At 41.1% G+C, this 14614-nt stretch overlaps 1 protein-coding gene and 1 non-coding gene across 2 annotated transcripts; both read right to left on the reverse strand.

Moving 5' to 3' along the window:
• Positions 1-876: 876 nt before the first annotated feature.
• On the reverse strand, positions 877-10847 carry EIF4G2 (eukaryotic translation initiation factor 4 gamma 2). Its single transcript, XM_047072017.1, has 22 exons — positions 10832-10847; positions 10376-10502; positions 9983-10048; positions 9193-9333; positions 8551-8653; positions 7663-7794; positions 7508-7574; positions 7269-7420; positions 6907-7017; positions 6646-6729; positions 6457-6555; positions 6055-6196; positions 5793-5953; positions 5326-5439; positions 4645-4770; positions 4389-4493; positions 4085-4300; positions 3738-3996; positions 3224-3428; positions 2877-3088; positions 2661-2782; positions 877-1703 (listed from the first exon to the last, which is right to left on the reverse strand). Exons 1-22 carry the CDS (start codon positions 10845-10847, stop codon positions 1638-1640), a joined length of 2826 nt encoding a protein of 941 aa, XP_046927973.1. The 3' UTR covers positions 877-1637.
• On the reverse strand, positions 5135-5273 carry LOC124506595 (small nucleolar RNA SNORD97). The gene has a single exon (XR_006960842.1). It is a non-coding gene; the product is annotated as a small nucleolar RNA SNORD97 (small nucleolar RNA).
• Positions 10848-14614: the final 3767 nt, after the last annotated feature.

Raw genomic sequence — 14614 nt, forward strand, 5'->3', positions numbered from 1 at the left:
ATATGCAGTAATGGTGGTCATGGCACAATGTAAAAAGAAGAGAATTATGTGCGTTTTGTTTTTGTTATTAAAGTAAGCTCTACACCCATGGCGCTGTAACTCCAAACCCTGAAGTCAATAGTCACATGCTCTTCCCACTGAGCCAGCCAGGTAGCCCTGAGTTACATTTTTTAAATAGGGTAGACAGTGGGGTCCTAATTAACCCGGCATTTGAGCCACAACTTGGGGAGCCAAGTCATCTAGTTATGGGGGTGAGGGGATAAATGGGAAAAAGCCGCTTATGCTTGGCATGTCCCAGGAAGGAGGCCAGCGTGGCAGGAGAATGAATGAGTGCCAAGTTGCAGGAAGTTAGAGAAATAGGGTGTTGGGAAAAGGACAGGACTGCAGACCAGATCAGATGTAGGGCTGTGCAGACCAAAGTACTATCTTGACTTAATACCATTCCATAGTATAGTGGGTTTTAAGATATACCACTGCTACTACACCACGGTCATTTTTGTGTCGTCCGGCCATCCATGTATGGTTAGCTTCTCAAGTTACCATGTATTTCACAGGACAAATGTCACCAAGTTTGTTGCTATGCATTAAGGGTTCTCTAAATTTGTGAGACTTCCCCTTGAATTTTCTCTGTCATTTTTTTTTTTAAAGGTTTGAGAGAGCAACAGTGTGTGTACAGGAGCAGGGGAGGGTCAGAGAGAGAATCCCAAGCAAGCTCCGTGCTGTCAGCACAGAGCTGGACGTGGGCCTCCATATCACGACCCATGAGATCATCGTGAATCGAGATGTGGATGCTTAATTCACTAAGCCACCCAGGTGCTCCTAAACCATAATTCCTAAACCTGCCTGTAGTTGCTACTTAAGTCACACACAACTCTATCAAGTATCACAATGTTTATTGATAGATACAAGTATATAAAATCAGGGCATGAACATGACTTGATAAATTAAGTAGACTTAATTTCAATACTATAATAAGAGGGACCAATTCAAATTCTCACCATTTGTTTCACACCCACAAAACCACTTCAAGGGCATTAATGATCTCTCAAAACTGATCAGTTTTGTGCAAGTAAACCATGTTTCTTTTAAAAAGACTTGTGCACTTGCCCAGGCTCAAGGATATTAAAATCTAGCACATAAAGCCCATTACTAGAGGTAGAAATACAGGCAATATACTATTACGGCAACAACCATCAATTACAGTTAAGAATTTTTCTGTAACAACCAAATGGATAATCAAATATTGCAACAACTCAAGTATTACTGAGCAAAGTGCATTTCTACAGTATTCAGTGTTGCTATTCAGTTTTCTAACTTAAAACAGCCTATGATAACTGGCAGCAAAGAAGGTCCTTGCAATAGACTGCCTCTGCTTGAGAACTTATGATGTAATTATTGCATGCTGCTAATATACTATCTAAACATTAAAGATACTCCTAAAATATTTGATGGTAGACTATGATTAAGACATTACACTACAAAAAAACCTTATGCAGAAGGAAATCCTAACTGACGTGCTTCTGCTTTAAATATTGTGAAAACATTACAGCGGAATGAATTTTCGCAGTGGTTAGGTCAAATGCAGTTACGTCATAGCAACAGTATGTTTTGCACAATTTAAGGCTTTGGCTGGTTCTTTAGTCAGCTTCTTCCTCAGATTCTTCTTCTTCAGCAGTTTCTAGCCAGGTTAGCCACTGATTCACCTGTAAATTTGTAAGTTAACAGAATTAAGCCATGCTTCTGAAAGAGAAACTCAAATCCATAGTTTTGACTTAGCTCCTTTAGTGGGTTTGCTAGCTTGATCCTAAGTTTTAGGTGGTACACCCTTTATAGTAACAAAAGCCTCAGAACATACTGTAAATATTACTTGGCTATTAAAGAGAATTTATTCTTTATATTTGGGAAGCTGTTGACTTCTTGACACTACTTCCAATCACATCGTAGGCTCATTTTAGTATGGGACAGGGGTTCTCCCAAACCTGAATTATGTTAGCAATATTGGGGAGAGAGAGAAGAGAAAGATTCCTAAAAAGATTTCTAGCCCTACCCCAGAATTGCTAGCAGATTCCCCAAGGGCAGGGAGAATGATTAGCTCACAAAGCTCACCTGTGAACCTTAGGAAGAAAATACTGTAGAGACCAGTGTTTCTCAAAGCCTGATCCCCTATGAAATCAGCATGAGAATCGCCTGGACTGTGTTGTGTACCACAGACCCGCTAAATCTGAAACTGGTTTTTCAACTACTCTGTAGGTGATTAATGTACTGTGATTTTAGAATCCCCAGAGATATAAAGGTCTTCCCCTAGGACTAGAATTCCACTCACAGAAAATGAAGATGTGAGAAATGAGAAGCAATCTCTTCTTTACTAACATTTTTTTAAAAGCTTAAATCCAATCTTGTGAAATCACTCAACCATTCAACCTTTGGGAGTAGCTTTACTTCTAAAAAATGTTAGCTGCCAACATCTTACATATGTAATCACTAGGATAGAAGCCTTACACCACTTCACAGCTTTCCCTCACTGTACTATTTTTACCAAAGCTTGTAAACATGCAGAAAGATACATACAGATAAAACTACAACTATTTTGCCTCCTGTACTTCACTAAATACTAAGTAAACTGAAAAAAGCAGACTAAATGCCTCCAACAAAAGATTTACCTGGAACAAAGCCTTGCCTTTCCCAGGAAATTCTTGGGTTATATCTTCTTTCCAAGCCAAAAAAGCTTCTTCTTCAATAATTTCCATGTCATAAAAGTGAACAAAAAAGCGGAGCAACATGCCTAAAAGATAACACACAAACCCCGTGATCTAGTGTGATGTGGAAAAAACTGCCCCACGCTCGCCACTGCCCGGCTACTGTCCTCGGCCACTCACCTTTGGGGAAGTTGCTGTTGTAGCAGTGCACCTGCAGAGCATACAGGGCACTGACTTGCAGATCAACGTGATCATGAAGGAATTTCTGCATTACTGGCTTGAAAGAAAGCAGCAGTTGTTTTTCCTGCTCTAACTGTTCTTTGGAAGGAGCAGAGGAAGAATCTGTCTCATCACTGGGTGGGTTTACTTCACTAGAAATATACTGTAAGAAGCTGCACAGAAAGAGATCTTGTCAGAACCCCAAAGCAAAATTTTCTAGCCCAAGAAAGACCATCCTTAGTCCCTTGCCTTATACTTTTTTCTAGTAAATAAAACAAGTGTTAATGTAACCCTGGACTTTACCTTACCTAGTCATTAAGATGTTCACAAATCCTTTATCTACATGAAGTTTGGGGGAGATGTTATCTTTAATCCATTTATATATGGTTTGAGGGGATGGATCCAACTTTATTTGCTTCAACAATTCCTTCTCCAATTTGAGGAGTGGGAATAAGAAACTCAGTCCCTTTCCTTCCAAAATCTCCAACATGCGGTCCTTATTCTGATCAATTTCTGAAGAGACAAAACCATCTACACATCAGCAGGTAGTTCATTTTAGCCAGTTGGCCTGTCTAGAAAATGGCTTTACAAATGATTTCCCAAATGTACAAGATTTATAATAATCCAGCAAAGCAAACAGTATCTGGATCAAATGAGAGCAGTTAAATCATTATCACTTTTCATAAAAGTGAAATCTAACCTATGGTAATGCTTATCATTATCTGGACAAGATAATCCAGTCTGATTTGTATAGATCCACTCAAGATACTAAAGACTCTTCAGATTTTGTATTAAGAAAAAAAATCCCCAAAATTCTCTTACCTGGGAGCATTTTCTGCATATTGACCTTGCTTTGTTGAAAAAGTTCTGTTAACCATTCTCGATCTTGTAATTTAGCTAATTGCTGAAGACAAAGTAAGAAGAGAGGAAAATGGGTGCCACTTTCCAGTGGTTGAGCTAGTTCTGAAATGCTCACCAGCTCTGAAATGATGGCACGAGCTGCAAACTGTGCTAAATATGATTTCACCAAGGGGATGTCAACCTCCAGTTTGGGGCACTGGTCCAATACGTTCAGGAAAGCCTTAGAAGGAATACACAACACAATCAACTTAGCAGTTCTCAAACGTGAATGCAAAAAAGTTCCCCCAGAATCAGAGCAGTGTTCTCACCTGCATGAAGTTGTCACTGGTGGCTATCCCTTCCTGTTTGAGCAAACTGATCAAAGAACTTGCTTTTTCTTTATCTTCATCACTTCTATCTAGTGACAGGATAATTACTTTGCTTAACATCTCAGGAAGAAAGTGTTTTGGAGCCCTCATCTCTCTCACACCACTGACCGCTTCATTCGCGTTCCCACTATTCAGATATTCAGTCACAACAGTTTCCTGAAAAGAACACAATCCAAATCTCTTTAGTGTTTTCCTATCTCAAATAGACTCCATGAATCAGACTATGGGATTATTTGAAACTTACAGTTAGTTTAAGTAGTTCTTCCTTTGATGGTGGTGGCTTTTTACTAGTCTTGGCAGGCTTTTCCTGGATAAGTGGAGGATTAGTTTTGAGACCAAGCTGAGGTGTCTAAAAACAAACAAAAACACAGCAACATGACAAGTATGACTTCATTTTTTTTAAAGTGTGTGAAGTTATAGGAAAGACCCTAAAAAAAATCTTCAGACATCTTCATAAAATACCATAACCATAGAAAATACTATCCTACTACAGTCCATACCTGTCCCAGAGGTGGTGTTTGAGTGCGTGGTGGTTGTGCACTAGGAGGAATCATAGTTATCTGGGGCTGAAGCTTTGGCACTTGATTTTTATTCATTAAGAACGACTGAGCAGGCCTCAGGCTAATCTAGAATTGAAAACAAAACAAAGTTAACATGCAGTTGGTAAACATTAGATCCAACATCCTAAGATTAATTCAGTATATACAGACATCCTAGAATCTAGGGCGGAAGTTAGAGAATGGACCGCTGAAAAGTAAGCTCCATGTTAACGTAACTTCTGGCAAGAAAACTAAAGATCTGATCCACATGAAAATAATATACAGTTACAAAAATCTTGTATTTGTACTAGGATTCTCCTAGAATAAGCATCACTAAAGTATTAGCTAGAAAATGTCTTGTTTTATTCTTATAGTTAAGTCATTCTATATACAGAAAAACACAAAATCCTGACAACCATTTTCTTTGCTTTAATTGAAGATTTTAAGAGACTTGCCCTCATATCTCATAATCTTCGCTCATAGGACGCTGGACATCCAAAGAAAGAAAAAGAAGTATAGAAAAGAAAGAATTAAAGAACTCCAGCATTAAGTCCTCTTAATAACGCGTCTTATTTATAATCATCGGGCAATAGATTTCTGAATTGACAAACTATGGCATAGAAGTAACATAGGCAAATGTACCTCATCTGCATTAAGCTGTCCTTTCTTAGAAAACCGAGGTGGCATATCCTTCGACTGTCCTTGCAGCTGGGATAAGAGTCCCTGACTCTGGTTATGGTAGAGCTGGCTTAGCCCCTATTTTAGAAAGGGAGAAAGAAAGTCTAGATAAAAAGGGGTCCACAAATTATGGTAATCAAGTACCAAAGGAATGAGCCAAGCCATAAGGAAAGCTAAACTGAATTTGCCCAGAGAAAGTAAAGATGCAACAAGGGAAGAATAAAAATTTAGTCCTATCAAATAAAAACGCTGTGATTTTACTAATTTTAAGGATAAGCATCTTACCCAGTTTTAAGTAACTGGTCACACAGATGCTTTGGTTTAGAAAAACAAACATGACCCTAAAATACCACTTTTAAAAAAGCAAAAAATAAATCACATGTATTGGAGGATTTAATATTTGTTGCCTAAGCATTCTTACGTTTCCTTACCTGGCTTTTCATAAACTTGCCTCCCATCTCTCCAAACTGCGATTGTGTGGGAGGCATGATGTGTCCCCCATGGCCATTGAAGAGTTGATTAGAACGATGACGCCCCATGGTGGGTGAAAATCTATCCTGGATAACTCCTGGACCAGTACCAATTCCGCTACCTTAAAATACATACAGAACAACTCTTTACAACTCTGCTACTGTTAAAACATTTAAAGTTGATTTTTTATTTTAACAAAACCACGGTTTTGTTCAAAATCACCTGGCATTTGTCCAAACATATCAGCAAGTCCTCCAAGTGGGTCCCTATCCATTTTCATCCTGGGTGGCATGAACGGTCCCTCCAGAAAGAAGTCACTTCTCATCCCTTGAGCCATAGGAGCAGGAATAAAGACTCCTAGATCCTTTAGAAATAGCGAATAAACACCTGATTCTAGACACTATTTTACATAAATAATTCTCATTTGGGGGGAAAAAAATCCTTTCAGGCTACTGGAGTGCTAATTATGCAATTTCTGTATATAATTTCTTCCCCAAATGGTAAACAAGAAACTAAAAACATTAATAAGCTCCACCACTAAGAGGAGTCTCAAGTGTTAATAGGATCCTTGTGGTTCAATAAACTTAAAACCAACTGGATTAAAAAAAAACATCAGTATCTTACTTTTACTGCATCTTGACGGATTTGATTGATCGTCTTTGGTCCATTGTCAAGAAAAGCCTTGCGAGGAACCCAATGGTGTTCTCGCAACTCTACGGTATCCTTTAATTCAAAAATAGTTCCGGTAAGTTTTAATTTTAGTATTTCCAAAGAGAAGAAATCAGCTTATCAACACAGTTAAACCAGTTTTACCTGCAGCAGGAAACGAATCCTCGCTGGCAATTCCTTACTTAGCATCAAGGAGCACATTCGGGCAAAGTACTGATCCATTAAGGACTAATAGAAGAGAAAAATACTTCACTAAAACATGTTATGACAAAAGTGTACTATTTAAGGCTTTTAAGACTTCTCACGTTATAATCAAAGTTGATGGGCTAATATGATAATCCCCTGTATCACAAAAACAAGTCCTTTGATTTGAAGAAAATTAACACAAGCTACTTAATAACATACCTTGGCTCGTTCATGGTCTAATCTAGGTCCCACTGTCCTCATTATCTGACAGAGGCACTCCAAATCCTCTCCCATATCTTTGAGTTGGACTCTCTTCTTCTTTTCCAAAAGCTACCAAAAAGAAATGCCAATGTGTTGACAAAATCTTAAGTTGTAACACTTTTCTACCTGTATTTTACAAAACACACTGCATACTTCAAGTCACTATTTACAACATTTAACTAGCAGTTTTGCTGACCATTCTGAAATATTAAACTAACCTACCAACATTCTCAGATAGCACAAAGTAATTATAATTGACCCCTCTCCCACAAATAATCATGTAACCAGTGATAAATCTAAGCCTACATTCACATACTTACTGTTTTGATGCACTTATGAAGGATAGATTCATGAATAAGATCAAGCTTTCCAAGTTCTCCAATGAATTTGATGTTCCCCAACATCTTGATCTTAGCAATGGCTCTCTGTTCCTCCTCCTCGGGGAGGAGGGGATTTTCACGCTTATCATAGACTGAAAATACACAACAGAAAAAAGTCAACATTCAAAATGAAATTCAATATCCTCAGTAGTACTTAGGTATCAAACATAAACTCTCACCATCAACATTTCTGGTTCGGTTTTCAAATTCATCTTGTAATTTGGAAATTAGGAGGCGTCTGAATGTCTATTGGAAACAAAGACATTTGGCAGATTTTGTTAAATGCAATCTTTCAAATCAACTTTGAAATAAGCAAGCAAACACTACCACTTACTGTGCTTTGCTTCTGTCCTGGTTGACCCTCTGCTGCTGGGCCATCAAAGTTTGGTGCATCTTCTGCCAATCGCAGACATAGCTGAGCATACAGTGAGCTATACTTTGGCTCTTCTAGGGCTTTGTCCACAATCTACAGAAAATGGCATTTTTCTTTTTTTTAAATAGGACAACCTTCTGAAAGTACCCTTCCTTTAACTTAATACTTCCTTATAAGCCTTAAGAATCTTAAACCTCCTAACTTTACTGACAAACTCTGCCTCATTTACCTTATGCATATAAAATGATTATTAGCACACAGCCTGAAAAATACAAGCACTTAAACACTAGCTGCAACACGGTACCAAAAAAGTCCAACTATACAGATCTCTTACAAGTAAAGCCCCCCCACCCCCTCCAAGAGTTAAAAATATCTTGGATACTGAAACTATAAACAGACACTGAAATCTTATTATCAACTATCATACAATTCATTTCCAAGACCAAAATAGGTTTTCCACAGAAAGAAAAACGCAAAAAATGTGAATAGCCTGTGCTTAGCCCATTTAACTCTCCAAGCATTGTATGAACAATTTACAAATTCACCTTTTAGGACAAAGGACAACCACACTTGGGGTAAGCACTGTGTAATGTATGAAATTAGCAAATCTCTGTTGTGTATGTGAAACTAATATGAAATTGTATGTCACACTATACTTCAACACGAAAAGTAAAAACCCACCTCTTAAATCTGATGCCATTAAAAGTTGGTTATTTTTAAAATCACCATCACAATTCAATAAACACGTAGCTCACGCCTCCAAGTTTTAAGCAACAATGTAATGTACAGAAAACCTGGGTCTGTTAACTATTTTACTCTCCCTTTCAGCTAAGCCAATTTTTAACTTACCAGCAGTATGACCCCTTTAAGGATGAGTTTAGACTCTACACCCACATTGAGGAGCTCAAGGCATAGCTTGTCAAACTTTTCAGGAGTAAGCTTATTTAGTATGCTGGGGAGAAAGGAATCATACTAAGTGTCAGGCAACACACAAAAAATTAAGAGTTGAAAAACAACTTTGAAATTAATTTTTTCTTCAAGACCCATCTTACCCGTATAACCAAAGGTATGTTAAAATAAAGCTGTTATTCAGGTAATATCTGTACCTGCTTCGGGGTCCCCAGCTGTTTGACAAATCTCACTACCTCAAAAGTCAGAGAGCAAGAATCTTATTAAGGCTAAAATCCAGGAACTAAGACCAGTGTGTTCCATGCTTCTTCAGTGGGTTACACATCAGGCATGGGAAATATCAGGACAAAAAGGCTTATGTATTTTAACTCAATGACCACAAGCAACTCTTAAGCCTCAAAATAGCCAACATGCTGCTCTTCAGTTTAAGATAAAACTGCCAACACTGGCATTCGTTAAAATACACACTTTGGACGTGAACATTGCCTTCTAAGTAATACAGCCTACACACGAGACAAACCCAGCCAACTCATTCTTTTTCCCTCGTTTTAGTGAAAGAACAAAGCAGATCTATAAACTTACCCTCTTACTTTCCTGAAGATTGCATCATGTCGTTCTTTTTCATTTGCGGAGTTGTTTGCTGCGGAGTTGTCATCTCGTCTAGTGCTTCGTGCAGGAATCCATTTCTGAGCGTTTTGCCCTGGGGTTTTCCCCAGGAACTCGCTAGTAAAAATTTATAAGATTCCTAATTAAGATGATTTAAAACCTAGCACAGTCACTTATCAAACGTCATCCCACTCGGATATCTTTCTAAATAGAATAAGCAGTTTACATGTTTTCAGTTTCCCTTACAACTAAGCAACTCGCAATCAATGCTTCTCAAATTCAGAATCACCTGAAGGGCTCGTTAAAAGAGATTGCTGGGCCCACCCGCAGTTTCTGTTTTAGTGGGTCTGGGGTAGGACTAGATAATTTGCATTTTTAATAAACTCCCAGGTGATGCCAATGCTGGTGGTTCTAGGAGTCACACCTTGAGAACCAACATTTTCTAATGTTGTGTGACCATGTTCCTTGCATGCATACAGTTCTACCACTAATTAGTACAGGTAACTGCTGATAATAGTAATTGTTGATTTCTGAATATTAATGAAAACAATCCAAAGAGCTAAGGATAAAGAGCGGATCGAGAGCCCTAATTCAGGTAATTTAGCAAAAAGGATAATTAAGAGCTGATATTCTAAGATACGTAGCAGAAACCATGCCCAGTATGATTAAGATTCTCGATATCTGTAACTACATCGTTATATGTGTGAAATACTATTACACTAAATCTGTTCTATGGCAACTCATGGCTTCTACACACTTACTATACCTGTTGCCAGCAGTCTTGGGATAGTGCTGAGGTGCACCCCTACTTCCTCCTCCGCCCGAAGAAGCACTATTTAAAAGAAAAACTTCTTTAAAAATCCATATGCCACCTGTCTCACTTAAAAGGGCTAAAGGGTCTCTTTAAGTATTCTGTATTTCAGAAATTACACTATAGACGAAGAGGAAACTGGGCCTAAAGGAAAGTCAAATCACTGACAACTACTCTTCAGAGGACAAACAAAAAGATAATGAGAAGAACTTAAAAAAAAAAAAATGTTCGTGGCACATTATACATTGAACTTGCAGCATATTAAGTCAGAATTACTCAGCGTGGGGATTCTTTTGATTTTGTGATTGGTCTCTTGGTAACAATTGCCAAAAATAAATCTCCACATACCTGAAACGAGAAGCACCCCCTTCTGCGATCGCACTCTCCACTTTGGCGGCTTGACAACGAAGAATCTTCAAAAGAATAATATTAATGGATGGGGTGGGGAGGGAAGAGGATGGGAGAAATGAAAAACCTAGAATGAGAAAGAGTACCAAAATTAGACACTGCTAACACACAAATCTATAGTTTCCTTCAATTAGAATTTATTTCAGATCCTGGCACTGCAGTTAACTGAACTTTGACTGCATTGCAGATTTCCTAAGACTAAAATAGAACGTACTCAAACACAAGTGGACAATTATTTTGCTTAGCCACCTGGAAATTCCCTTATGTTCAAAGATGCAAAGAACCTTCACAGAAATACAAGAGGCAGCATTTCAACTGTGAACAACGAATCTTTGAAAAAGCCACATTCTACTTTCTTGAAAGCTGAGCACCGACATCAAGAACAGAAAACCTAACTTATCCGCACGGGCATGTTATGTGGAAAATATCCTAAGTTTGCACTGCCTCGACGACGAGCCCAGCGGGCCGAATAAGACCTGACTAAAGGCTGTTTAGCAGTTTTCCTTCACTGTCCGTTCTTTTAACCCCTCCGCACACAGGGCATCCAGGAAGATGCGAGAGGGACATGGGTGTACGGTGGCTGGCACTCAGGCGGAAGACACCGGCAACAACATGGCAGCAGGAACCTCCGCCCCATTTTTTCCCTTCCTGGGAACAAAAGAGCAGTGGATTCCTCCCACCCAGGCTGGAGTTAGGGAAGTGCTTCCGACAGCCTCCCCTCGAAGCCGCTGGGGGCAAGCCTCGGCGGGGAGGAGCGGAGGCCGCCCCCGCCGGCCCAGCGCCCGGCTCTTTGTTCTCCAGGCAGGAAGGCGGCCTCCTTCCCACCCGCCGCCTCCGAGCGGGCCCCCTCCCTCCGCATAAATCCCCGAGGGACTGACAGCCGCTTCTCCGTTCCCTTCCCTGCTGACAAAAAGACGCAAATCCTAGTTTTCTCTACCCTCGCCGGTCCCAGGCGGGGCCTGCTCCCCGCCGGCACCGGGGCCTCACATACCACCTCCCCGCCGGGAGAACGGACTCCGGGACTCCTACGCCTCGGCTGGTCCCGCGCCAACGGCCGGGCCCCCCGCCGGCCTGCACGTCGCTCCCCGCCGGGGCGCGTGCGGCCCCGCCACGCTCTCTCCCTCCGAGCACACCAGCGCCTCGGCCCGCCCTGACCCCGGCCACCGACAGCCACGATGACGGCCGGGGGACGCCACGGCTCCCGGTTTCCTTCTACTCCATCAGCAACGGGAAAGGAGAACAAAGGAGAAGAATTTCTAGGTGCCCGGAGCGCGGAAAACACGCTAACAAGGGCCGCCCCGCCCGGCTCCGCCTGCGGCCGCCATTTTGTACCGCTCGAGAAGAAGCGGCCAGGGGACGGCGGCCATTTTAGAGCGCTCTACTCGGCGGCGGCGGCGGCTCCACTCACCTTCACCGAGAACTCAGCAGCTGCCGCCGCAGCTGCCTCCTCAGGATCCGGTCGTCGGGGACAGGGAAGGGAGGGGAAAGGGGAACGGAAAACAAAAAAGGGGGAGGGAAGGGGGAGGAAGGAGTCGGGAACGACTTGAAACTCTCAGCTCAGAGGAGTCGCTGCCGCAGCCACCACCCGGTACTCGCCGCCACCTCCATAGAGCTCCGACTCGCTGCTGGCGCTGAGGCGTGTCTGAAGCCGAACTTATCACTCTGGAGCAGCCGAACCCACCAGAGCCGCCCCGAATGGCTCCTTCGCCACCCAATCAGCAGTCTGGTTGCACTCTACCACCAATCCGCGTAGAGCGGTGGGGAGGAGTCACAGGGCCAAGCTCGGTTGCGGCGCAGCCCCGCCGCAGTGCGCAAAGCCATATTCGCGAAGGCTCTGAGACCAAGCCAGTGGCGTAAGGGGAGCTGAGTACCGTGGAGATGCGGGCCACTTGCGTAAAGTCGGAGAGCCCTTCTGCGTCTGCGTTGGTGTGGCTGTCTCATCTTCCTCCTCTTTGTTCCCTGACTCTACCCTTGCTCGAGTTGTGTAGCCCTCTTCCCCTCTACCTCGTTTTGTCACCGGGAATATGGGGGTGGAACTCACTTCTCCCCTACCCTACCCGATTCCGGTCCGTGGCGAGTCAGAGCACTGATCTTTCCTGGCGCCCCCAAGGAGCCTTGATTTCCCCCCCGCAGCCCCGGCTTCTCCGGGACCGGCCTATAGGGTTGAGGCCTGGCGCCCCCGGGGCGCAGTGCCTGGAATAACTATTGGTCTCCAGGTGCTCAGCTACGGCCTCCTTAGGTCGGGGAGGCGGGAGGATGGGTTCAGGAGACAAGAGGATGCACCCAGATGCGTAAAGAAGACTTCATTCAGCCTCTCTTTTATTCTACCCCCTGCAGAGTGAATGAGGGATAAAAAGAAGGGGTTTACTGTCTTTGTACCTCACACGAGAAGCAGCTTTTCCCGAAGGAATGTCCGGCCAGCGGTCACAGGAATACCCAGACTATACTAGACTTCTTTGGAAGAAGTATTTGCGGAGCGCGGGCGTTTGGAGGATTTTAATTGCTAGCTCCTGATTTTTGTTTTTTGGTTTTGTTTACTTGTTTTTAAGCACGTTGAAGATTGTCAGCCGTGTATTTCCATTTTATGTAAGGTTCACCATAACAAATAGGATTAGGCTTTTCAAAGCAGCAGGATGAACTATTTATACTTCTCAGGTAATATTTTTAAGGAGGGCTACCGGCAAATGAAGTGTTCCATCGTTTGCGACATTTCAGCTACAAAAAAAATGGAGTCCTGGCTATGCAAAAATGGAGTCATGTTTCCATGTACTTTGAAGAAATTTCCCCATCTTCATTGTGAACATGCAGTTCTCGATACAATGTATATCAAGAGCAAGAAACTGTGTTTTAACATGCATGTCTTTTAAAGAAAGTGTCCAATAAAGGACTGGATTTTCACAGACCAGACATGTTTGACAGGTCAAAACAGTTCTTGGTGTTGAAAGCACCTAGTCCGTAATATAGTCTTCACGAAAGTTGCAGTTTGTCCTAGGACGTTTAAACCTGCTAATAGAAGGGTGTGGTGTGGCTCTGAAGATTTCTAACACAATTCCAGCATCTTTGGATCTTTGACATATATGAGGCTGATCATTATCCCTCATTCTTTTACTAGTTATTTGTTATTAAGTCAATTTCACTTGACCTTTATCTTTAACAATTGGAAAAGATCTCACTCTTGGAGTTAGTTACATGTGAAAAAAAAAAACATTTTGGGAAAGGAGGAAAATTGTATATCAAATACAAGAAATTGTGTTTCAAGTACTTTGTAATTTCAGGACCCTGTAGCTTCAAAATAACACAAGAACAATATTTCTTTATAATATTGTTATAGGGCTTTATAGGTTTGCAAAAGAGCTTTTCATATTTGTGGTACTTTTTTACATAACTGGTTTACATTCTTCATGACTGATAATACATTAATCTAAAGGAATAGTGTTCAAAAACACTATTCTAGTCTAGATTTCAAAGAGAGTATTTACTGAGCCCTAACACCCAGATGGTCTTTTGAGGAAACTGAAACTCAATAATTAAAAATAAAAAAAGGTTTTACTTAATCTTTGGTAATTGTGAACTCCTCTGCTATGGACTTTGCAGGTATGAATGTATGTGAGAAATTTGGCTGGGAGAAAGTAACGCAACTAAGAAGGTGAAAATATGGATAAAACATGATCATAATTACCTTTCAATCAGTAGGAGAGATAGATTCACAATTTTGAAATGTTTCCATCACATCATGGATGTATGAAAATTCAAGTCATTATCTGGATTTTAACTTTTAGTTTATAGAAAATTGAATTTTAAATACACCCACTTCAATATGCTAGTTTTCACATTTCCATTTTATGTCAGTTTTCTATAAGATTGAAAAACAGAGTCCTGACTGACTTGTTAACTAATATATTTTTGCATTCTTTTAACTAGCCATGTCAAATGCTGGTTATTATTCTAACACATACAACTCCTGGAGCATCTGCTACCCTCTTTGTGCTTCCAGATTCCCTAATCATACATCTCTAGCTCAAATCTCTAACTTCAGTTCTGAATTTCCAACAGCCTATTATTAATCAGAGATGCAAACTTGCAGCCATATTGTATTTGGGCCACACAGTAATTTTAAACATTTGAATTAGTTGACATTTACATTTTTGAAGATTTTTACACAGAAATCTAGATTTCTAT

The sequence above is a fragment of the Lynx rufus genome, unplaced genomic scaffold (assembly GCF_022079265.1).
Source record: "Lynx rufus isolate CCGP_SWC_20201006 ecotype Redwood Valley unplaced genomic scaffold, mLynRuf1.p SCAF_9, whole genome shotgun sequence".
Classification (NCBI taxonomy): domain Eukaryota; kingdom Metazoa; phylum Chordata; class Mammalia; order Carnivora; family Felidae; genus Lynx; species Lynx rufus.